Source organism: Eleutherodactylus coqui, chromosome 1 (genome assembly GCF_035609145.1).
Source record: "Eleutherodactylus coqui strain aEleCoq1 chromosome 1, aEleCoq1.hap1, whole genome shotgun sequence".
Classification (NCBI taxonomy): Eukaryota; Metazoa; Chordata; class Amphibia; order Anura; family Eleutherodactylidae; genus Eleutherodactylus; species Eleutherodactylus coqui.
This window is the reverse complement of record NC_089837.1, coordinates 137104551-137131599: the sequence shown is the minus strand read 5'-3', so window position 1 is coordinate 137131599 and position 27049 is coordinate 137104551. Positions and strand designations below refer to the sequence as shown.

Genomic DNA, 27049 nt, shown 5'->3' with positions numbered 1-27049 from the left:
TTTTTTTCTTCTTTTTAGCATTAAATCTACTAAGAGTCTTGTAACATTTGAAATAAGAAATGCATGTGAAATAAAAAAAGCATCTGTTTATTCTACATTTAATATGAACAAAGATTAATGTTAGTGAGAAATCCAATCGAATTATTCTGATAAGGAAATGGCCGTTATTATAAATATTAATGCCTAGTCTTTGCATCTTAAAATGATCCTTTATCATATTTTCTCAGTTTGTGTGTATATTTTAAGACAATGCCTCAAGTAAAGGGGAATTGTAACTTTTTATTTATTTTTTTTACATGTATCATATCACGTATGCATTTAATGCGTGATGGCAGAGGATATATCTTGATGAGGAATATGACAAGCCATTCTGTCTGCCTACTTGCTCTATATGTATATTAGGTATGATTTCCAGACAGTGTGACTTAGTTATTGTTGAGGTGCCCTGCTGTTGTCTTCTCCAGGACTTGAGAGGTTAAGGCGGCCGGGCCTTGTCCTGTTCAACTCTGAGAAAGCTGCTCTTAGGAGCAGGATGAAAGGGATTTCTTAAGAGGTTCTCTAGGACCTTTTATTCTTTTGCATGAAGACTAAGATCTGCCAACTGGTGAATAAGCAGTACTCATCACATAATGAACACTCTCATTGTGTAAGAGATTATTGAATATCACTGTATAGATGGGGGACACTTGATCAGCAGTAATTGTTAACCACTAATTACTTTAACTCACCTGTGAAACTCCCAAGCAAACATTACACTGCACCTGTAATAGAATAGGCATATTACACATAACCAGATTCTCAGGCTAAACCTACATTAATAAATACAGGGTTGACGGAAGGACAGGTTTGAGGCTTGAGACAGCTGGAGGTATGAGATTAACATATACACACCCCAAAGTTTCTTCCAGCTAAGGATTCTGCAGAAACAAAGGTTTTACTTCCACCCACAATCACGTCCACAGCTCGGCTTGGTATTGCTTAACCCTTTAAATGTCAGTGGCCAATAATACACTCAACAGAATGGAAATACAAAAGGCTTTGAGCAGCTATAATAAAACATCACGTTAATAGATTTACCTTTTTGGAATTAAATTTTTATTCGAAAGGCAACATCATGTAACCAGATCTGGTGTGACTTGAAAAAAATAAAAAAGAATATTTACAAATAAATTGCGTATAGTAAAACTGTTTGACATTTGTAGAATAAACAAATAATTAGGATCGTTTTCCTGACCCAGATTCTAAATGTTGGTGGAACCCTTCCATCATGGCATACATATATGACTTAATATTCTTGCCATCCTAATTGCATAGTGTCTGAAAGCTTAGCATTAACTGCAGTAATTTGTCTCATAACAGGATTTCATGCCAAATGTGCTTGTAAAACTGTGGCCACAGGTTGTTATAACACCAGAGTGTAAAACTCCTTGCTGTGTAGCCATGATAATTATTTTTAGCTGGCCTTTTTTTTTTTTTTTTTTTTTTTTGCAGACTTCAAATATTGTATAAAAGCATACACGTATATAGCTCCTAGTTAGTAAATGCTGCTTTTCCTAACTACTAAAGATTACACGTTACTTGCATTGAAATTGGTTGCACTGCAGTGTTAGCGATACATAAATCCTGATATTTCTGTATTTTATGTATAGACTGGCACAGACCATTTTTTTCATAGAATATTGAAGATATTTGAGTTGTTTCTTTTCAGTTTACTTTGTCTTATAAGGACGGAGAAATCTTGAACATTCTGTACTGCACATAGCTGTGCAGCCAAGAACTGAAATACTTTACCTCTGATTTCATTCTAGAAAAGCAGCGACATTCTAAGAACTAGATAATGATTAATATTTGTGTTTCTAATGTATAGTGTCAAGGAGGTGAGAACGTATAATAATGTGCAATTATTAAAACAATACAGATTTAATTATAAGCCATAGTACAGGAGAACTGTCCATAGGAGCTTGCAATCTAATGCATAGTCAGCACTGTTGCATGCCATTACTTATCACTGAAGTAAGCTATAATGGACTGCTTTACTGTAAGGAGTACAATGCTGAGAACCCTGATTCATCTGCCTGCTTGATATTTGACCTTAACTCCATTCACGCCACTAGTCAGCTGCACTATTTTACTGCAGCGCTTATGCCATAAAAGAGCCATGTAGCTACTGTAACGTTTGCATCTGTTAATTCTGCAGTATCATAAACCTCATTTATTTTGGGCCTTGTTGCATTTTCCGAAATAAAAGTCAATAATCATTAGCTTATCTTCTGAAGCTGCACTTGCTTTTGGTCCTGTACAATAAAACTTTATATACAAAAGCCTATGCCAACATCACTATGCAAATTGTAGGCCTCTCTGCTCGGAAATAAAGTCTCTTTGCTAATTTCCATTTTAATTATTGGACTGGGAAAATATTCGAGTCTCTTGCAAACCACTCCTCTCATGCATCTTGTTAGGTTGTGGCCATAGAAAAACACCCCCTGCTTAATGTTCATTCTTGCAGCTCCTGACATCTTTATTTGTAAACTCCAGCCTGCCGCAAATTGCCTTCCATGTAGTAGCGCCCTGTGTATGGTTGCTCCACTTCATTCCTAGCGCAGAGCTGCTCTGCATTTATTGCAGGTCGCACAGTGCAGTTTTTCACAAGCGCCCTGCATTAAATCCGGGGTTCTCTCACCTTTCTGTTTCCCACTTTTAACAGTTCTGTTTCTGTGTTGTTAACACTACTGTGACCTGGGTTCTGCTGTTTCACTTTTATATCAATGATTACTCTCTAAAACCCTAACAATTACCTGGAGAGCAATACATGCATCATAAATCAGGGTCCTAGTGCAGCACCCCCCCCCCCCCCCTCCAAACAGTTCTGAATTTGTAAAACAATAAAGATGTTGTCTACAATCACTTATACGTGTGGGGGATTTAATAGTGCATTCCTTGTTATACAGAACAAGGTTTGTTTTGATGGATAAAACATCTTGAAACTTCCCAAAAGTTTTACCCCCAAGGCAAGCAAATTAACTTTTCACATACAGGAACTCTGTTATTTGCACATAGGTCTCTGCTATATATTGCATCTACAATAATTGTGTGGTCAGAATTATATGGTAGAACATACTTCCATGTATACATATTAATGGGATTTGCATTGAACGCTTACAACTGCCCATTGATATAATAATTTTCCCTTTCTTAATTCAGTAAAATGGCAACGACTGAGAATTTTGGTCAAAATTGGCCAATTCTGCCTGTGTAGAACTGCTAGTTTCAATGTAGCTTGTCTACCAAATTATTCATGAATTCTATGCAGCTCTTGTAGATGGAACCATAAACTGTAAATGATTAATCCTAAACAATAACAATCAACTTAGATCTATTTAAAAATAAAATCTGCTACATTTCATCAACATGTTTATTGGTTTTGATCAACATTGTATTCTGATGTGTCCAGTAACTGCATATTACTCTTCTTTGTAATATTTGATATAACTATTCTTTACCCTTTTTAATGGTGTCATTTGCATACTGAAGCACTGGCCTAGCTGTGTGCTGATGTATAGTATGTCAGCCCATTTACCTTCTGTAGAATATATATTGCTATTCACCATGCTTGCACAAGTGCATGACCCTTTCACCAGCGGAGGCTGAATGTTTCACAGCGGCCAATTCTCTGCTGGAGGATGCAGCTATTTTTATATAGCATACAGTTGCTGAAGCTGAATGGTCATCTGTTTCACAACAGGAATCTTGGATGTCGTCGCAGGGTAAAAAAAGGCGAAGACTAGCGCATACTTCTGTGTATCCTGGGATGAATAAAACCCTGCTGTGATGCACTAGGCCTATAGGTTTAGTTGCAGGGTCTGTGCTGTCCCATAGTGTGACATACATAGGCTGCATGATCATTGCAGATCGTCCTTTAAGTCTGCTTTACAATGCACTTATATTCTGGCATGTTTTACGGTCCATAAATAATAGTGGATCGTACGAGGAGCATGCAATGTCTTTCTCTGAAGCCTAGAAAAAAAAAATCAACATTTTCCTTCAAAGGAGACTTCCAGCAGCCGGCTGCTACAACACTGGGAGGAAAATTTTTCCTTTATTAGTTCAATTATTACAACTTCCTGAATAGGCCAAAGGTTGTTCATAATTCACACTTCAGTCATTTTTAGAGAAGGCAAATGGAGTCTATTAATCCTAAATGAAATGACCTGTATATGGCCGACAGTGAAGATTTAATGCTGAACATCAGGACCCGCATCACCTATTTCAAAGGAGAATCATTTTTTGGCCTTTTCCAATGTTCTTTTTCGAAGTCATGATTTTTCTCTTCAGTCTAGCGTTTTGGTACAAATGTGGGATTTAATCTGATAGGTGAGAGTTCACATTTCTAAGGCGGTAAATTTTCAGCTTGTATGTTTTGGAATGCAATCTGAATATTTAGTTAAAATTTAAAAAAAAGTGAAGTTGTCGCTTCCTACAACAAGTCGGTGACAGAAATGGCTGGAGAGGTTCCTATTGGCAGCGCAAAGGTTATTTTTCCCGGCATTGAATAATAAATAATATTTTGTGTAACAGGGCAGCATAAAATGTATTTATGTGGATATAATTTATGAAGCATGAAGTTCACCACTCATGTACTGCCGCTTTTTAAACACTTTTGCTCTTATGTCGCTGGCCTTCTGTAGAACAGCAGTTTTAATTTATGTCTTCGAAGAGAGCATTTCTTCCTTTCCCAAACAGCTAGGCGAATATGACACCTGACAAACATTACAGCAGCATGTAGAAATCAAAGTTTAGTAGACCCTCCCATTGCAGAGAGCTGCGGATGACATCACTGGGGTGCCAGCCGTTTAACATGTCAGCAACCACCGCCAAATGATTTTTATATTTGTTTAATTGCAAAGTGTAAATTATGTTTGAGAGAGACCGCTGTATCAAATGGTGAAAGATGTAGAAGAGTGTTCCGTTCTGTAGGAAATTGCTGATTTTAGGAATCTATTTTTTACATTTTTTTTTCCCCAAAATTTATCAGCTATGGTATTAGAAATGTCAGAAATTGGGGGTTTTTTGCTTGTTTTTTTTTCTGGTAAGGTGTTTTTTTATTAAAGTCCGTTTTTTTTTTTTTTCTCTTTAGGTTAAAATCTATAACTTGACTTTTTTATTTTTGCTTGAAGACTATAGGCCGATAGAGAATACCTTCATATCAGGATCTGTCTCCAGAGGGGTTCACAATCTAATTTTGCTATCTGAAGTACACTAATTCTAGGGCCAATTTCATAAAGAACCAGATAACCGAGTATCTGTCGTCAGATCTGTGTGAGCTATCGGTATACAAGATCAAGGCAAAGGACTCTGCTTCTATATGTTTATCCAGATAACATCTGATGATTTTAATGAATGTGCTAATTGTAGATTAATGGTAAACACTAGGAAATTAGTGATCTACTTAGTCATAGTGACATCTGAAAGTTTGGTCTTAAAGCGATCCCAATTGGCTTAATTGCAAGCCGTCAAGACAGCACACATTGTCTGAAGAAGACACTTGAAAGCATCTTAAACCTATCTTTGTGGATGTGCTTTATTGCATGTCTTTACTTAATAATTACAGTTGCTTGATTTTCACATAATCTGAATGTATATAGGGGACAGTACTTGTGCCGTCCCCTATATACATTGCTAGGGTAATGCAGAATTAAGTTTTGGGCACTCTGCGGCTCGGTCTGTTATTATTATTATTATTATTATTATTTTTTTTTTTTTTTTTAAAGTCTGCATATTAAATAAGCAAACTTCTAATGTAATTCTTGCTATTTATAAAATATTAGCCTTAACTGTCTTATACATTGGAGTCATACAGGACAAGGAAGATTGTGACAATGAAACTTTAAAATCAATTCATTTCACATTTTTGAGGCCAAATCTTGATTCTTAGATCTAGTAGAAGTGATTCTGACTGTTGTAAATCACATTTTGGAGAATCAATGAGGCCAATCAATAATTCTAGTGATCCTGAAGTTAGCATAGACCTGCAGTTCTTTAAGAAAGCGAGAAACAGCAAAACCCAGATGACACCTATCAGACTGATTTGCCACAAATAACATATCCAGCTCTGCTACGTGTCTCCGTATACATTCTATTGCAATAGTCACCATATAAGTATGACCAGGAGTCAAAGCTTTTCTTTTAATAGAGGTTCAAAAGTACTTGAGACGATCATGTTTACAATCACAGGGAAAGGGAGTATTGCAAAACCGAACTGTCTTGGGGAGTATTGTCTTCTGAACCTGCCTGTTTCCGAGAAGCCAATGCAAAGTTCTAATATGTCACAATTCAAATGTCAACATGCTGCTGGAAAGGAAGCCAATAAGCTGAACCTGTGAAAGCTGCCAAAAGAGGTGATGCTAAGTGCTGAGAGAAGTTCATTGTTCCTAAAGGGAAGTACACTTCCAGTATGAACCTTCTTCTCGGTGACATCCATTATTATTATTATTTTGGTAGAATTAGAGTACTAGTCCATTGAATATAGCAGCACCCAAGACTAAATAATACCTTGTAACAAGAATCCCAGTATCAGGCGGTATACAGAAATTGTAAATGATTAACGTAATTTAAACGGTAATTGCATTCACTTCAATATAGTGGTAAGGATTACCTTGGTGAAGGTGGTGGTATGAGTGTAATGTTAATGTAGTATTCTGTATAATGGCATATCCTCTTCTTGTTGCTTGTATAGTGCTAACATATGTTGCAGCGCTCTACAGACATTCTCTCTTATCAGCCTCTGTCCCCAGTAGTGGCTCACAATCTCACTTGTTTATCTCACACAGTAGGGCGAGAGATTCAGACAGCCGGCACTTTCTTCTTTTTTTATGAGAATGAAATTCTGTTATAAAAAAGGAAATTGGATAGTTTTAAAATCCATAAAAACATTGATACTGAAAGAGTTGGATTGCATTTAGGTTGCAGAACTGATGACAAAAGTGACATCCTTTCAACCTTTAGGTATGCTTCTTGGCTTTTTGCAAAGACCCATCAACTTTTACATAGATGTTTATAGGTTAATTGTCAACCTTTTGAAATTAACTTCTTTTTAGTATGAAATATTAGGTTTTTATGGTATATCCAAACCACTGAAATTCCGGAATCGTACTGTATTACACAAACAAAAAGAACCCATATTTTTTTTATCACTACAAAAGTCCTACAATCTTTCCATCTTTCTGGTTGAAGAATAACTTTATCATGGTGTATTCCATGCATAGCTAGCTTTTAGAGCCATCTACTGGAATTGCATGCAAACTACACTTTTGCTGTGACATGTAAAACTAAAAATCAGAATGTTTAGTAAATTGATTCTAAAATTGTGTCATTGATTTGTCAAATTAGGCTGGATGAGAGAAACTCGCTGAGAACCATCTCATATCTTCCAGTCTGTAAAATGTAATATTTAGCTAAAATATTAGTACATCTCTATAAGGAACAGAAAATCCTGGGCACTGGTATCTTCTCCATAGAGCAGGGGAACGGCAAGGAAAACTTTAAGCCCTCTTATGTAATTTTCAAGGTTGCTGAAAGGTAGAGGTGACTGTGAGCCTTGTTGATGCATTGCCAAAGCAGCAGATTCCTTGGTTCCTCTTGTCAGATCCCTAAGATAGTAGAAGACAAGGGGGCAACAAGTGTCCTTCCATGTTTAAAGGGACTTTTTTACTATTTGATCCACAAGGGTCTACCACTCGAGATCTCTGCTGATTTGTCTGGCCCAATGTCAGTGCGGGGGTTGGATGTTGTCATCGTTGGTTAGGATCAAAATTTGTAGTAGCCAGATTCACTCCCATTGAAATTACTGAGAGAGATGCTTCCCATTACACTTTCGGCTTTACATTGTGGTCAGAGCCAGAAGTGTATTAGGAGGCATCGCTCCCAGTGATTTCAATGAGTGAAGCCCAGTACTACACTTTTGGCCATGACCACCAATGGTAAGATCTGGCCTCCTGCACTGGCAGCGGGCCAGACAATCAGCTGATTGGTGGGACTCCTGAGTGGCAGACCCAGCCGATCAAGTATTGATGGACAGGACAGCAGAAAGACCGAGTAGATCCAAAACATAGTCTACGAGCAGTTAAGAACAGCATAAACCAATGTAAATGCCAAGTAGTCTAAGCTTCATATGGAAAGTAAAACTTCCGGACTAGAGTTGGTTATGGCACAAATCAATATGAAGCTATTGCTCATGGCACCAATAATAGAACTATTTGCTTATTTTTCTAATGGTATTTCTACAAGGACCAAGATGTCGGCTCAATGTAACGTGTGCCGATTGACATAGAACTTTAAAAATTTGTTTAAAATATACTAATAAGCAATTTCTCATTTGTTGGCTGATTATAATAATTTTTGGTCCATTTTCACAGCCTGATTGTCAGCCTTAAGGTCCTTTTTATACACACCGATCATCAGGCCCAAGTGTTCGGCTATGTTCACATTTGCATTGCGGCTTCCATTCATAGTGGAAACTAAAGCAATTTGCTAGATCTGCCATATGGCAGATAAAACCAGCACCTGTCAGACACCATTAATTTACAGTGAAGTCCATTGGATTCTTGGGAGATATTCGTATTTGTTTTCTGTCAAATATGATGGAACCAGTGAAGGAGGTTCTGAATGAAGATGATGATGATGTGGACAGATCTGAATCTGAAAAACCAGAGCTGTAACCAGTAGTTGGGAGCAATACTTTCACACTTTTCATACATGACCCTCTTAGATGTTCATACAGTTAGTTTCATAGGTTAATAGTTTTTATTCATTTTCATGTTATAAAAAAAATCCTTTTTATGTCCTAAGTGGTAAAGTGTGTGTGTGTGTGTGTGTGTGTGTATATATATATATATATATATATATATATATATATATATATATATATATATATATATATATATATATATATATATGTGTGTATATGTATGTATATATATATATACACACACATACATACACTTTACCACTTAGGACATAAAAAGGATTTTTTTTATAACATGAAAATGAATAAAGACTATTAACCTATGAAATAAATAAATAAAAATATAATGTATGTATTTTTTTTTGGGGGGGGGGGGCATTCATGGCCCATAGCAGAATTTAAACATTATAAAGATTTATAGTGTTGAGTGGAGGACACTGTTAGGGAATTGGACGACGGATGAAGGCCCATGGAAACCTAAAATATAAATCCTACCCTAACATTACCCTAAATGTAGAACCTTTTCTATACGGGATGATACAAGTCTCTTATTTTTCCTTTTCATTCGGGAACACAATCGGTTTTAATTTATTTCTCATGCTTTGGATTGTCTTGCCATGTTTTCTGTATTTAGGAAGTGTAACTCAGCGGGGAGTGAGTTTGGCTAATCACCTTTTACGGCATAGTATAGTTAGTTATGGTCCCATTTGAAAAGGTAAACATTTTCTTGGGCATTGAGCACACACATAATGACATGCGGGTTTTAGCACCAGCACTGATTATACAGTCTCTTTTACAGATATTCTACAGAGTTGTAGCTGACATTGAGCCAGGCGAAGAGCTCTTATTGTTCATGAAGAGTGAAGATTATACTCATCTAACAATGGCTCCTGACATCCATGGTAAGCTCCATACTATTGCCCATTGTCCAATGCCCACACGGTGTGACCAGGAGGCTGAAAGCAGTTTTGTTAAGTCATAGAATACATTTTTCAATGCAGGAGGCACTTTTTTTTTTTTTTTCATTCTGGCTTATTTTATATGGTTGGATTTGCTGTTTTGTGTCATTTTTTTAATAAGTTTGAAGCATCTTCTTGCTTTATTAAACAGAGGAGTGTCAGTATCGCTGTGAGGAGTGTGATCAGCTGTTTGAATCCAACACCGAACTCACTGACCACCAGAAGTTTCCCTGTGGTACACCCCACTCAGCGTTTTCAATGGTTGAGAACAACTTCAAGCAAAGTCTTGACGATGACAATGACCTCATTGAGATGCAACACTCTCATGAGTGTAAAGAATGTGATCAGGTGTTTCCGGACATACAAAGGTTAGTGAACAATCTTGTTATAAGATTTCCCCTCTGCCTCCTTAATGGTGATCTAAACCTAGAAGGATTTGACCATGACCAGACCATGTTTAGTGTATACTTGTACTTTAGCAATACCCCCATCATAAGGAACAATGGGATGAAATTGGAAACCTAGAATAATTATTAACTAAGTCTAATACATTTTTGGGTCACTTGTATAGATCTTCCATGGTTAAAGCCAATCTGTTTATCACTTCACCACTCATCGTTGAGATTGGCCAAATTGATCTCCACTTTATTTTCGACTGATGCCATAGATGTTGGGCATATGGTTGTTACACTCTTTAATAGATCGTTTTACTATACATATAAGGCTGAATAAGTCTATAACTCTTGCACCTATAAAAACATTTAGCACGCTTTTCTTATCTCATGTCCATGATGTAATGCTTTTACAACATGCTCCAAATGGAACAGGCTTTTATAGTTATAAATCTGCATTTCTTCTTCAGCCTGGACAAGCACTTACAGTCTCACACAGAGGAGAGAGAATACAAATGTGATCAGTGCCCTAAAGCCTTTAACTGGAAGTCCAACTTAATCCGTCATCAAATGTCACACGATACTGGAAAGCACTATGAGTGTGAGAACTGCTCCAAGGTAATGTGAATTTGTGTTTGGTCATTGCAAATACACTGTAGACTGGGGCAATCTGTCAAATGATGAGCGGTACTTTGTCTTGCCAAGTATTGTACCCAAATAAGTACCACACTTAAATATTGTGTAGAGATTTGCCATGTCGGTGCCAAAAGGGGGCGGGACTTGTGTAAGATTGGACCGGGGACTTTCTGGCAAATTATAATTTACAATGACATTGTTTTGGGAGTTACAGTATAGACTTTTAGATCTAAAACCATGGTACGGTATATGGCGCCTGTAGATTGATTTGGCCGAATAGAAAATAAGTGCAAAGATTCACAAGGGCTGGACAAATGTTCAAAGCCAGTTACTTGAAGAGTAAAACAATGATGCTAATGTCTTATTTACATTATTTCAGCTTTTACTTTAATTGTACTGCCTTTATAAGATCTTTACTATGCAAAGATGAAGAATAGATTACTTCACAGAAATGTATAAATTATCGTATTTCATTTACTATATATGTGATATTTTCTGTACAGTCTTGACATTTTTGGATCCTCAAATGTGAAATTTCAAACAATCTATATATCTAGAGATGAGCGAGCATGCTCGGTAAGGGCAGTTACTCCAGAGAGCACCGGTATTTTCGAGGTACCTGCATGCTCGTCTGAGAAAATCCGGGGGGGATGAGCAGGGGTGCGGGAGAGGGGAGATGGAGATACTCTCCTCCCCCAACCCCCCCCCCCCCCCCCAGGATTTTCTCCGACAAGCATGCAGTTACTCGAAAGTAGCGGTGCTCTCTCGAGTAACATGCTCGGTCATCTCTAGATATATATCCCATTGAGAGTGCAAGCACATAAAAATACTGGGAATGTGGTGCGACATTTTAATGAGCAAAAGAAGCATGGAGTCAGAGAAACTAAACCCTTTTTTTTTTCATTTGCAATTCTCGCATAAAGATGTATTTGAAAGTTAACAAGTCTCTTCCTCAGTAATGCTGTGGGCTGCACACGTGTATAAGAGCGAGAAGGCATGGGTGTGTTCCAGTTTTCAAAGAAACTTACTTCTCCGAAAACTGACACATGCCTATGCCTTCTTACTCGAATATGGGTGTTTACCCCCAGCATTACTGAGGAAGCGGCTTGCTAGACTTCAAATGCGTCTTTATGCTGGTATTCCAAATAAAAAATAGTTAGGTTTAGTTTCTCTGACCCCATGCTTCTTTTGCTCATTAAACGGTCCCACCACATTTTGAGTATTTTTATGGTTTTGTACTTTCATTTTCAGTATGCCCACTTTCTTAGTGAAGCATTCCTCTGGGCTGGCTCATCTTCAGCCTTTTTTTTTTCATTTGGGACTTACTCCCATCTACAGACTTGTTGTACAACTGAGTTTCACATTTCACCTATTCTTGGAGGCGCTCCACCCTGTTTCCTATTTATACGTAACATTGAGGCAGCCTTAACTTAGGTTGAACTCCCTTCCCCTCTTCTAGGCAATTCAGAACTTGAGTAGAAGTCTTGGTTCCTTCAGATGTTGCAAATAAAAAAATTTGCTCAGTTTTAAAGGGTCCCTGACGTGGTGAAGGGTGCAGTAATTGGCATCCATTGGAACACTGTTTTGATTTTGGCTCTGAGGTCCTCTCCTCTCTACAAATTCCAGTAACCTTTCTGAGTCTCTCTATGCCACACTAAGGTTTGTTCTGTTGGTCTAGGTACAAGACATTATCAGAATGGACAGTCTATTACTTACGTTACAACTTTTAGTTAAAGAATCGGATTGCTTTAAAATGTTTTTGACTGAAGGCTGAGATGTAGACGTGCACCTTGCTTTGATGTGAGATTCGGTGAAACAATCTGGAGACAGTTCAGATGTTGCAGATGTTCAGGACATCAGGAAAAAGTGTATTCAGTCCAGAGATAATGACATGTGTCTACAGTGGGATGTTCTGCAGGTGACCGGTGTAGGATTGGGATTGGGAGAATGTATTTAATAAAAATACTATTTCTGTGACTAATCTACAATTCTTCGAGAAGACATTCCTACGTATATACTGACTTAGTGACATCATCATGTATCTTATATATAAATGCAAGTGTCCATTTTAATTGATGTGTACACATATTGACTAATGTGTACTCATTTCCTAGCAGGTTTTCACGGATCCTAGCAACCTCCAAAGGCACATTCGCTCCCAGCATGTAGGAGCTCGAGCCCACGCTTGTTCTGAGTGTGGCAAAACATTTGCAACCTCATCAGGTCTCAAGCAACACAAGCACATTCACAGCAGTGTCAAGCCCTTTGTATGTGAGTAACATTGTCTAACTTTTTTCTTTTTCTTGCTTCCAAAGATTTGTTTTTCTATTTTATTTTATAACCAAACATCAACAAATTAGACATGAATGATGGAGATTCCTGTAGGAAAGTTTTAACAGAAGTCTAAGCAGTTATTGTACTAGCGGTATTTGTACTCAATAGAACAGCTAATACAGAGCTGATCTTCAAACTGACACATTATAAAGTAAAGTAATGAATCAGGCTGGATTCACATGGCTGTATGCGAGTTACGCCTGAGAAACTTCAGGCACAACTTATGTTGGACGATCTCCATGGACCCTGCACATTGCTTGTCTTGTTTACTCCTTCATAAAAATTGACGCAAATGGAACATGCAGTGTTCTTTTTTTTTTTTTTCACGTGGATCACCAGCCCCTGTTAACAGTTGTTCACATGAGAAACCTCATAGACTATTATGGATCTGTGTGCTGTCTATGGTATACACATGGCCTGAAAATATGACCCTGTGGTTTGACCATTCAGATGGCTTTCTACTACATGCGTCAGTTATTAATAATTTTTGATGTCATTCTCCCTACACACTCACCATCTAAAATTTAATGGAAATCTGTCACCATTTGCCCTCCTTAAATCATTGTAATAGCTATGTATACAAAAGGGCACAGATTCAGAAGATAGAATTTGTTTCAGTATTTCTTGGGATGCCCCACGGTAAACCCTCAAATGTCCATGTCGGGTATACTAATACATATCCAGGACTCCTAAGGTCTGCTATATAATGAGAGGAGTCCTAAGTGCTTCAGCACACCAATTGCAGGATTACATGGTAATGCATTACTTAGACAACAATTACATATTCTGTATCATTGTCTTTTCACCTATCCAGCACTTACAGTTGAGCAGTGACTTCCATAGTGACAGATCCCTTTTTTAAAGGGGTTTTGCAAAGTTATAAAGTTTATTGTCTCTTCACATAAAAGAGGACAATTTTATGATTGGTGGGGTTCGAATGGCTAAAACCTCCACAATCCCAAGAACGGGGGTCTAGTTGATCCCTGGGTGAATGGAGCAGAGGTTCACTTCAATCTCAGTGCCACAGATTGCCGAAGTGCTTAAACTCGGTAATCTACAGTACTCTAATTGAATTAAATGGAGCATCAGTGTGTTTGTGCAACCTCCGCTTCACTCACTTGTGTACTAACTGGACCCCCATGCTTGGGATTGGTGGGGGTTCCAGTAGTCAAACTCCCACTAATCATAAAGTTATTCCCTATCCTGTGGATAAAGGATAACTACAACTTGGCACCACCCCTTGAAGTTGACCCTGTGCCTCCAATTCTTAAAACGTTATGAAGCACTGTAGATAGTCCGTGAGACCCCAACTGATTTGGCAACACATCAGCATTGGCTAATATTTAATAATCAGCTAATAATCAATTCTTCATTCTAGTGATTGGAGGGGGGGTGGAAGCTCATGCATCCCAAATGGTGAAAAATTCTGATGTTTCTATGACGTGTCAGACATTTTCAAAAAATGGAGGTACTACTTCTAATATGTGTGTTCAACTTTTCAACATCATTTTAAAAATTTCATGTATTTGTAAATACTTCATTATGTACTGGTCTTGAGTCATATTCAGTATTCTAGTCCAGATCTGTATTCACAATTGTAAATGTTTCAGAGCTATAACTACCTGGTATTCCTTATTGGGATAATGTCTACACAGCAGTTGGTCTGAAGAGTTGCATTCATAGACGTGCACTGTGTATACAAAGACATTAATCTGGTGTAGCATAAAAAGTGCTGCAGAATTATAGAAACTCAAAAAACTTTGTGTTGACTGTTTCTAATAGTGACTGGCAGGACTGTGGATGCAATTCTGGTTTATTATATAGAGTGTAACTCATGATGGATGGAAGGTAGTAATTGATATGCAAAGTTACTACTTTTTTTTTTTATAGACTATATACATACATAAACTGGTTCTAAAAATGTACATACAATTTAGGGTTTGTTCACATTTGGTGTTGGAGCTTCCATTCGAAACCTCTGTCTCTGATTTTTCTCTATAAAACTGGACAAAATAGCGCCGCAAGCAGCACTATTTCATCCTGCTAATTCTGGCAAAATGATGGACTGCTGGATGGAAATCGAACGTCAATGGGGGGAGCTGTACAGCACCGTCCGCTTCCATCATGAGGGTGCATTCACACGAACGTATATCGGCTCGGTTTTCACGCCGAGCCGATATACGTTGTCCTCATGTGCAGGGGGGGAGGCTGGAAGAGCCCAGGAGCAGAAACTCAGCTCCCGCCCCCTCTCTGCCTCCTCTCCACCCCTCTGCACTATTTGCAATGGGGAGAGGTGGAACGGGGGTGGGGCTAATTCCCGGAACTTAGCCCCACCCCTGTTCCGCCTCCTCTCATTGCAAATAGTGCAGAGGGGCGGAGAGGAGGCAGAGAGGGGGCGGGAGCTCAGTTCGTGCTCCAGGGCTCTTCCAGCCTCCCCCTCCCCCCCCCCCCCCCTGCACATGAGGACAACGTATATCGGCTCGGCGTGAAAACCGAGCCGATATACGTTCGTGTGAATGCACCCTAAGACTGTACCGTTTTTGTGCTCCCCGAATGGAACCGGAAAACTGAATCCCCTAATGCTAATGTGAACAAGCCATTGGGTAGGATTTTAAGGTAGCGGATAAAAAATGCGCAGAACAGAACCAGTTGCCTGCACACAAGCTAGAACGTCTAGGCACACTTCGAAGTCGGTTGTTCTATTACAGGATGGAACTAAGAGGCACACAATTTTGGGCACTACTCCTATAATTACACAATTTTGAAATCTCCTTTCACCAAAGTATTTTACATGTAAAATTGCTATCTGTGTCCAGATACAGGCCACACACAGTGTACAGCACACCAGTCTGTTTATGGCAACTGTCTCTTATTACACGATTCTGCTCAAACTTGAGGGAAAGCTCACCAACACAAAGGTAATTACTCACCGCCTTCACAAACTGTTCAGGTCCTCCAAATAGAAACCACATGCTATAATTGGGCCGGCATATTCAGTACACTGCTTAATGTGTTTAATAAGCAGAAAATATGCAATTCTGACTGCTATCTTGTTCCACTCTTCTTAGAAAATACAAATTGAGCACGCTAGATGTTGATAGGATAATGTTCATTGGGGCATGGGTTTTCGAGAGTTGTAGGATTTGCTGTAAAGTGATGAAAGGTGGTAGGATATATCTTTATAAGTTCCATTTAAACATTGTAGGTGCAGTGATAGAATAACGGTGTCTTTTGTTGTTGAAGGGTACTGTATGGAAGCTATTAGCCCATCTGGTTTACTTAAAGTCAGATATCAAGCACAGGGGATTGCAGCTTACAGACGTTCTGTTTTCTCTAACCTGCTCAAGGGCCACATTAAAGTATAAACTCTCTTGTTCAGTGTGTGAGGCCATTCAGCGCAGCCTGTCCCAGTGCTGTCCATGGATTAAATCTTGTTAATTACAATAATAGTTATTTTTAAAGGTGCTTTTTTAAATTAGTGACTAAGTCTTTTTCTTGTATTAGTGTTACAAAATAGACTTCTAAGAAGTGATCATTTGAAAATGAAGGTGGTCCCAATAAATCTCTGTCCAAATACAACTTTTTGTATGACCATAATAAGTTTAAAAAGTTCAATATTCTGTACTTTATTTCAGGGTATTTTCAGTTATTTATTCCCAATTACCCATCATTTTAATAGATATATCTTTCTATGTAAATGAAGGTATTCCAACTGTGTGGCTGTAGATTTTCTTAGCAATTGATCAATTTTGGGGTTTTCAAAAAGTTTTCTTGTAACGCAGTGCGGAATTACAGCAGCACTGATATTATTAATAATATTTCCAACATTCATTTTACTGTTCACTGTGAGGTTTTATAATCGAGCTAGATTAGAAACTCAGATGTTCCTCTTTTTTAGTCCTCTTATTGTGATACTTTGTTTATTTATAATGCGAGGTGATGCCAGGGTAAATATTTGGAAGATGACAGCAAGTGTTCTGGATTGTCAAGGACAAGGGTTTTCCAAGTGCTGGAAGGTTAGCACTGGTGTGAGTGGAAGTCACGGACGTGATTACAGTTCATGGGAACCAACAATTCAGGATGAGATACATTCAATTTGGTTTCCTTCTCCTGCTTAAAATAGAGCTATTGTCAGTTTGGGCAGCGTTTCTCTAGCCCTGCTAAGGAATTGTTGCAAATGGTTCGGAATGCTCCATGTTTATACTTGTATGTCTTTGATGTGAGAATGATGAGAACATTATGATTTATAATACATCCTTTGCAGGTACAAAAAGAACTTTGTGTTAGTGACACCCAGCAATGTCATCTGAAAATGAGAACCGTATCCCACATTTTAACTGGTTTTCTGCTATTGTTAAATATTCTCCGTTTCATATGAATTTTCATTGCTAGAAGAAAAACAAATATTTAGAAGTTAAATTTAAGGCTTTGTTCACCTTCTCTTTATGCCTCCATTCCAGCTATGTCTTGGGGTTCTGTCCCAGATGCTGAAAATTGCATTGAGATGGAACCGTAGAATTAATGCTTGAAACAAAGACCACTTCACAAGGTTTCCATGCCTTTCCTCCTCTTCAGGAATAGAAAAGTGTAGGCAACTGGATATTTCTGTCCTAAAAAGTCGGAATAGGAAGCGGCTTCCATCTCAAATGCCAAAACTGTCATTAAGATGGAACCATTGGCTTTAGTGTGTGAAACTGAGACCCCTTTGGTCTTAATCCTGTTGTCTGTCTAGTAGGATAGAAAAGTGATCGTGACTATTGGAGATGAGCGAGTATACTCGCTAAGGCACGAGTAGTGCCTTAGCCGAGTATCTCCCCGCTCGTCTCTAAAGATTCAGGGGCGGGCGGGGAGCGGCGGGGGAGAGCGGGGAGGAACAGAGGGGAGATCTCTCTCTCCCTCTCCCCCCCCCCCCCTCCCCCTGCCTTCCCGCTCCCCGCTGCAACTCACCTGTCACCCGCACCGGTCCCCGAATCTTTAGAGACGAGCAGGGAGATACTCGGCTAAGGCACTACTCGCTCGAGTAATGTGCCCTAGCTAGTATACTCGCTCATCTCTAGTGACTATGCTTTCCTTTGCCTCTAAAGAAGCAGAAAGGGATGGAAACCTTGTGGAACTAGGATCAAAGTGGTCTCTCTATTACACATTAAAGCCTATGGTTCCATCTTGGTGCAATTTTCGGCATTTGAGACAGAAACTCTTAAGAAACAGAGCGTATTCATGAACAAAATCTGTACTGAATCCCGTACAGACAAGGTATCAGAATTGGAATACTGCTAGGAATATTGTCACTAAAGGTATTTTCCAAGCTGGTAGCCAAAAGCTGTAATAGGACTGCAACATCTTAGAATATTTTCACATTTGACATTTGTTGATTTCTGTAACTAAAAATCTGTTTCATACACTACCGTATAAGTACACTCCTTTTTATAGTACGTACATATTCTGCAGTGCTGTACAGAGATTTTGAATCTGAATGGGGTTGCTTCTCCAGCAAGTGCATGTATTTCCACATTTAGATGAGCAGAACATGTGCAAAACGTTTTGCATCAAATCTGCTGCATGTGAACTTACCCTTTTTTAATGATGTTCAAAGTTCTGCTTGATTAGCATAAATGATCCAAAGTAATATGTCAAAGTGCAGTGTCCAATGCATTATGCAAAAAATGTAGGGTGTGTCTGCTTGCTCTATATCGGTGGTGGACATACTTGATATTTAAGATCAAGACTTGGAAAAGTTGATACTTGCATTGTTGGAATTAGTTTAGAGCACGTAATTTATACTAAAAACATCTAAAATTTGAGCTTTCTTTTTGTGCCCAGGTGAAGTCTGCCATAAATCCTACACTCAGTTTTCAAACCTCTGTCGACATAAGCGCATGCACGCAGACTGCAGGACACAGATCAAATGTAAAGACTGTGGACAAATGTTCAGCACTACATCATCACTTAATAAGCACAGAAGATTTTGTGAGGGGAAGAATCACTTTGCTGCTAGTGGATTATTTGGTCAAGGAATTTCACTTCCTGGGACTCCCTCCTTGGACAAAGCTTCAATGATCAACATGAATCATGCAGGCACAGGACTTGCAGACTACTTTGGTGCTAGCCGGCATGCTGCTGGTCTTACCTTTCCAACAGCACCTGGATTCTCTTTCAGTTTTCCAGGTCTGTTTCCATCAAGCCTATATAGACCCCCATTAATGCCTGCCAGTTCTCCTGTGAAGGGACTTCCAAGTATCGAACAGGCAAATAAGAGTCCACATTTGAATCGACCACAGATCTTACCAGCAACGCAGGACATTTTGAAAGCACTGAATAAGCACCCACCTATGGGTGAAAATAAATCCATGGATTTTATAGGAGAAAATAACTCTGACCAAAGGCCTCATGACAAAATGAGTGACCAGTCAGAAAGCAGTGACCTCGATGATGTCAGTACACCAAGTGGTAGTGACTTAGAGACCACTTCTGGCTCTGATCTTGAAAGTGACATTGAGAGCGATAAAGAAAAAATGAAGGAAAACGGTAAAATATATAAAGAGAAAATTAGCCCGTTGCAAAATCTTGCTGCATTGAACAGTAAACGAGAATTTAACAATCATTCAGTTTTCTCACCATGCTTGGAGGAACAGACTGCTGTTTCAGGGGCTGTTAATGATTCCATAAAGGCAATTGCCTCCATTGCTGAGAAGTACTTTGGTTCAACAGGACTTGTAGGTCTGCCTGACAAAAAAGGTGGATCATTACCTTACCCATCTATGTTTCCCCTTCCTTTTTTTCCAGCATTTTCCCAATCAATGTACCCGTTTCCTGAGAGAGACATAAGGCCGGCTCTTCCAAAAGTTGAACCAGAGTCCCCAAAAGAAATAAAGAAAACTCCAAAAGGGAATTTAGAGTCTCCCTTTGATCTTACCACAAAGCGTAAGGAAGAGAAAGTTGTATCAAACGTGCCCTCAAAGCCACTTAATCCAACATCTTCTGGCTCGGATCAACCTTTGGACTTGAGTATGGGAAGCAGAACTCGAGCTGCTCCAATTAAACAGACCGAGCAGTCCAGAAAGAACCGTATATTTGGAGACAAAAAAGATATTGAAGAACAAACAAAACCATCTGAACACTGTTTGCAGCATGCCAGACCTGCACCTTTCTTCATGGATCCCATCTACAGGTATAATTTTCAGACCATAATTAACATCAGACTGGACTGTGTTCACATTAGAATGTGGTATTAGTGGTGTTTTTGTGTAGTTTTTTTTTGTGAGAAGTAAAAGTTTGACAAATTTTTAGAAGTTTGGTCATGATGGGGTGTGACTGGGGTTGACCAAACCCTTTTTTGGAGCTGAGTTGAATAGTGTGCCAAATTAAATAAGGCTAATTTCAAATGGGTAAGTGCGATATCTGGCCATGAAACGTGGCCAAACATTGAGCTCGCCAACATGCGATGTCCCCAAGGCTTTTTTTTTTTGTTAAAACTGCCTTGCATTACTTCCATTTTTTTCGAGCAATGCTTTTCCGGCCCCATTGAAAATAATGGGCAATGCGAGGCGTTCTGAGGGAATGCCCAAAGATAGGGCATGTCACAATTTTTTCCCTGCGCTGCAATGTGGGAAAAGAATCACCTATGTGTGTGACCCCATTCAAAAGAATGGGGTTTATTTTCGGTGAGATTTGTGCGTCTGGCAACGTACAAATCTTGCACAATTTTCTCGGCCTTTTGAAAGCGGTCTAAGAAGCACATATTTAAAGATGGAAGATAATATCTTACCTTGTATGTTCAATAGGTCCTAAATATCCCAAGCTTATATATTTACCAATATGTCCCTGCTATTGGCTGTGTGGTGAAAATGCTCTAGCCAATAGCATCTCCGTGTCATTGACTACCTTCTGCTTTTAGTTAATTCCCTTTCTTACCAAAGTGTATTTGTGAGTTCTGCCATTTTATTGTTTCTCAGTAGATTGTCAATAATACCTATAAAGACCAAGATATGCAATACTAAAATATATGTTATGCAAGAAAATGTTTGTTTTCTTTTTGTTTTCTGATCAGACATTTGTTCTATATTTATCAGAATGACTGATGATAACCTGAATATCGACAATTGCAGGGTAGAAAAGAGAAAACTAATGGATCCACTTGAGGTTCTCAAAGAAAAATATTTAAGACCTTCTCCTGGATTCTTATTTCATCCACAGGTATGTACAGACTGGAAATTTAGAATTGCCCAAGAACATCGTGTATATCATTATATATATCCTTCAGATTTACCAAATCAACTGTAGCCCATCTTCTTCATGTAGATCTTAAAATCAACTCCAGGTTTTACTCTTGATGATGATTTTTTTGACATATTAAATAATCTCTAACCACTCTTGTCCATGGGCTATTTCCTGTCATTAGCCCTCTTCCACTTCAATGTGGGATTATCTACTAGACACAGCCTGTAGGCAATGAAAACAGATTTTAATTTTCTAATCCTGGATAATCTCCTTTTAAGGCCCATTTGCATTGGGTAACTATTGTTATCATTCTGCATGCTTGGAAACAGGTAAATCATAATTGGTCAAAATGAATGAAGGAGAAAGCCAGCATGATTGGTAAATGTCACTAGGCAATAATGATGCTGCTTTCCTGGAAGTCAGGTTTTTTTTCTCCCAGGTAGTGAGAATTGTCCTGATTTGAAAAGTCCTTGCAACTGATCAGATGATTATTTCAAACCACTGATCGTTCTTTAGTGTAAAGAAAAATTGATGTGCATGAAGGGGGACTCACAAATTTTCAATCATTATCTATTGATTCTAGACTTAAAATAATAAAAACTAGACCTATTAAAATTCAGTATCTATTTATACCATGTATAACCCTGGCCACTTAAAAAGGCTTTCCTACTGTGCAAAGAAAGGTGCAGCCAACCCTAAGAGTGTGGACTGTGTTATATGGGAGCCTTGTAGTTTGTTCTACAGTTCCGGTTATAGATTCTAGTATCAACCTGCATACAGATGTGTCTACCCTCAACTTGGCTCCAATTGCCTTAAAGGGGTTTTCCAGGCAGAAATACTATTGATGACCTATCCTTAGGTTTGGTCAATGATGGTTGTGTGGCCGAGGTCCCCCGCACCTGCAGTTACACTATACAGTAGTTGGAGCAGCAGCTTCCATTCTGACCCCTCTATATACCAGCCCTGACAGTGGGCCCTTAATCAGCTAATTGGATGGCATTGCAAGCATCAGACTCCAGCTGATCAACCTATCCTAAGAAAAGGGTCATCAATAATATTTCTGCTTTGAAAACCCCTTTATATTACAACTTGTCATGATACCATTTCAGTACACTCTTGCACCATCCCATTGACACCTTTTTTCCAAGCTCTTTAAGGCCTTAGTCAGACGGGCGTTTCTTTGCGCGATTTGCGCATGCGTCTGGCGATTTTATAAAACCATTGCTTTGCAATGGTATCGGACACATGAGCACTTTTTATGCGCTCGTCCGATAAATTATAGAACAGAAATCGCAGATCGCACCTATCTGTGATCTGCGATTCCTGTTCTCTTCTCTATATGCGCTCAATGGGGCCGGCGGCAGCAGCGCCGACCCCATTAAGAACATATAGAATACAAATCATTCTTCTCTGCCACAGCTGTAACAGCTGTGGCAGAGAAGAACGATGTTTGCCCATTGAATTCAATGGAGCCGGCAATACAGCCGACTCCATTGAAAGCAATGCGCTGCCGGCGTGCGCGGGATGAATTGTTGGGAAGGGCTTAAATATATAAGCCCTTCCCTGCAATTCATCCAGAAAAGTGTTAAAATAAAAAATATATATATATACTCACCTGCTCCCGGCAGCCGGAGTTCTGCGCGGCTGGCCTGCAGTGGGTGTGAAGGGGGTGTGAGTCAGACCTGCCCCCTGATTGGCTCATCCGTCATGCGATCCGCAAATCGCGCGAAAAAACGCCCGTCTGACTAAGGCCTAATGCATACTTTTTTAAAATTTAACATGGAAATGGTGTAGGTGATGGATGACCAATGGATATTCCAAAAGGATATGACAGGGTCCAAAAAATTAAATATAAAAATGTATAAATTTTTATTGTTCCCTTCAGAAATATTTGCAATATTTCAACCCCACCTGGGGTGTATGCATTAAGTGTACGCTGGCCAATGACAATCCATTAAAGTATCAGATCCATACATTTTTTGTACATGCTTATTTAATTTTTCAGGTTGAGCTTTAAATAAACGTTAAAAGGGCTTGATTGGTTAATAAAGGGGTGGTGCACATGCATGAGCATTGTACCTTGACTTCTATGGGACTGATGGGGATAGCCAAGAGCAGCGCTTCGTTCTCTTCATAGACAATGAATGACAATTGAATGCTCTTTGTGGGATAACCCCTTTTGCAGTGTCCTCTCCTAATGTGATAGTACCACTGATCAGAAGAAAAAAAATGCATGTAGATAATAGAATGGCTTTGCCTTCCTTTTAAAAATTGCTTAAGTTAAATAGTTGATTGTCTTATGACCATTTAATGGAGTGGAGTAGTCAATACAAAGTATGAAATCAATGAGATTGGTTTGAAACCTGAGTTGCTTGAATCGGCAGCGGCTCATCAGCAAATGTTACCTTTATGGATTTAATAGACACAACAGAGGAGGCCATGAATAACCGGGAAAGTGAGTTATGGTGTCTCTCTAATTAGTGTAATGTATTGACATCTGCAAACAGGTGCACTCATTCTTCCAAACAAAGAGGCTTCCCTCCACTAGGGAGTCAATGCTTCAGCTTCAATTGCCAGGAGAAAATGTATTAACCTAATAGTGTGATATTGTAGCGCTCTTGCAAGGACAGTTTTTCGAAAGTGTATTTGGTTTAAGTCCAAGAATGCACTCCTTTACGAGGAAGAGACCTGCTAATATCACGGCCATGGATAGATGGCTTAGGTTTACCTTCTGGTTCACACTTGCTCATCAGCATACATGGAATTTGCCTTTTGGATTTTGTCATATTTGCCATTCCTATATGTTTACACACTGGCATTTTTTTTGCAAGACTTCCGAAGTGGTACTATTTAACTTGGCATGTGATTTGTTATGTATGTTCTGGGAAATGGTTTCACAGCCCAAAATATCTTCAGATTACAAATAGCAGTTTATGTTTGTATGATGTAGTGTGAGATGCCCTCTTATGTGTTGGTCATGTTAGTGTATCTAAGACCCTCTGGGGCATGGAAACACTCCATGCAAAGGGTAACACTGAAGCTACTAATAACTCTTTCTAATCCACTGTCTGACCTCTAAAGACATTATGATTTAAGGCTGTATAGCTCCGATGTTGGAAGACGTCCGTCAGGGTTCTCTTACTGTATATTGCTGTCGGAGCCTATCCAACGTGTCCCCTCATGCAGTACAGGCTTTAGCCAGCATATAGCGCCGTTGTATAATGGCAGAAAAAGAGAGAGCCCCCTAGGAAAACCAGGATACAAATTGGATTGGAAAGGGTTAAATGTCAATCACTTGTTACATATGTGGTGGTAGTACAGACTAAGGGTTCGCTCGCACGGGCGTCAGCACATTTCGGTCATGTAAATAGGCAGTAACCTAAAATCACTTACGCCCGCATAACTTGCCCTTGTCCCGCAGATACTCAAAAAGGCGTGCAGAAGGGCCTATCTGTTTGCTGTGCAAATACACAATGAATACATAGGTTTACTTTAATGGCCTATAGCTATGCGAAATGCATACCAAAATAGGACACGCTGCATATTTTTTCACACGCTCGAACATCGCAGGAAAAAATACACTCATGTGAACGAACTCATTGAAATCAATGGGTTCTATTCAGTGCGTACTATGTGCACAAAAGTGTAAATGCACCCGTGTGAACAAGCCCTTAGACTAAATTTTAGGATGTTGGTGAATCAAATACCATTTACAAAGGTTTTACTCTGGATTCCCAGCTGCAGTATTTAAACCAAAGACTTAGTATTTTGGCCACTTATGGCACAAAAGCTGCATGTATGAATCCAGCCTTACTGATACAAAATAACCTTCTCAAAACTTAAATTCTGTATGCCTTGGGTGCTAGTTGTAACTTCCAAGATGGTAGAATTGTCTGGCATTAGAAAAGGTCATTTTCCTAGGTAATCTACACATCTTCCATTATATCTGCTCTTTTGCTATTGCCATAATTTCAATAATTGCTGTTATAAATGTTATAAATTTCCAAACATAGACTAGGAACTCAACTGGCTTCTTTATTCTTTCAACAGTTCCCACTGCCTGACCAGAGGACCTGGGTAAGTACTCTACTGTTGTACCTGGAAATATGGATACACATACTCTTCTTGATCCAACTTAAAATACTGTGTTTTCGGGGGTGTTTTCAATTGTTTGCAGCTCATAGCAACCAATCACAGCATAGCTTTCATGTTTTATATAAATAGATGTATAAGTGGGCAATGCCGGGTATATAAGCTATTTTACAATGAAAACCAGAGTGGTGTGGATGTATCAACATATTTATACCAGATATACATCGAAACATATGGCAATTGTATGTCAGTCCTTTCAACACATGCAAATGTGCCAGAATAAGTGGGCAGAGCTCTATCATCCTGTTTGGCCTCTTTCCTACTTTGAAAGTGGTGAAAAACCTTGGCAGATCGAACAGCTGAGGCTATGCCGTGCCGTATTAATGTAATGTTCCCACACTAAGATGAATAAACCAACGATGGTGACTTTTAATTTTTTAAAAACTTTTTTCTTATATTTAGATGTTTTCTTTTTTTGTTACAAAACAATAAAAAAAAGTATTAAATAAGAAAGTTCTAAAATAAGCAAGGGGAATAAAGTACGCAATTCATGTACCAAAATATTATGAATGATCTTTAAGAATTCCAGTGGTTTATTGATATTTCCTTTATCCAGAGTTAATTTTAGGTGCTATCCTAATGGAAAAGTCCTATCTATGATGTTATAATCTTACATATCAGGGAGGCAATGAATCACTCTTAGTAAATGACCCTTGTGCTGAACTTTACTCTTGAAAACATTGCAGTATTCATAAATTAGGTCGTTCATGTCTTCTTGATAAACCATGACAATAAATACATGTTTTATAAGGAACGAGCAGCGCGACAAACATCATGATTCTCAGATTTTTCCCAGTGATTACATTAATACAAAAAAGTCTTTCCCACGAATAAAATTAAGTATTTTCATATGCCTGTTCAAAATATTCTATTTCTTATACAATGCATTTAGAATGTATTTAGACCCTTTGGCCTTACACAAATGGTGGTAATTCACTGGGTGCCACCTGCGGGAGACACGTGTGCGGCAAGTACACAATTAAATTGCTTATTTGCTGTACGCCGCCAGTTGCCATGCAATCTCTTGGCATGTTTTTCGCACAATTCAAGTGAGCAGCAACATGGCCGCCTATGTGAGATTTATCCAGTGTAATACGCTATACCAACACCACATGTGAGGCAGCCCTTTCACTTTTTTACACCTTGTTATGTTATGGCCTTGTGCAAATTAAAAAAAATACAAGAAAAGAAAGTCTTAAGGTCACCTCCCCCCATTATTCTGCACCGAAAACCCCATAATGACAAAGTGAAAATAAAATTTTGCATTGTAATACTTTTTCATACCCTGTTCTCAGCATTTAGTTTATAGTATATAGCACCTTTTGGCAGCGATTACAGCCTCCAGGCTTCTTGGGTATGATGCTACAAGGTTTGCACACCTAGATTTGGGGATTTCTTCTCTGCAGATCCTGTCCAGCTCTATCAGCTTGGATGGTGGCTGTCTGTGGACAGCCATTTTCAGGTCTCTCCAGAGATGTTCGATTGGGTTTGAGTCACAGCATTGGCTGGGCCACTCAAGGACATTCACAAAGTTGTTCCTCAGCCACTCCTGTGTTTAGTAACCTGTCTTGGACTCCTGTGTTTGGTCGCCTGTCTTGCTAAGATCGTTCTCCTCTAAT

General features: G+C 38.9%; 1 protein-coding gene across 5 annotated transcripts in view; it reads left to right on the top strand.

The window, feature by feature from the left end:
• Positions 1-27049, top strand: part of MECOM (MDS1 and EVI1 complex locus) — a 478689-nt gene that overhangs the window by 436707 nt on the left and 14933 nt on the right. For 2 of the 5 annotated variants that reach the window (XM_066600767.1, XM_066600800.1), the window contains 7 exons: positions 9540-9642; positions 9851-10067; positions 10562-10709; positions 12842-12998; positions 18882-20229; positions 21131-21254; positions 25329-25355. In XM_066600767.1, the coding sequence (XP_066456864.1) occupies positions 9540-9642; positions 9851-10067; positions 10562-10709; positions 12842-12998; positions 18882-20229; positions 21131-21254; positions 25329-25355 (2124 nt within the window). The remainder of the gene's footprint in view (positions 1-9539; positions 9643-9850; positions 10068-10561; positions 10710-12841; positions 12999-18881; positions 20230-21130; positions 21255-25328; positions 25356-27049) is intronic. The other 3 variants (XM_066600793.1, XM_066600776.1, XM_066600783.1) reach the window with 3 other exon arrangements.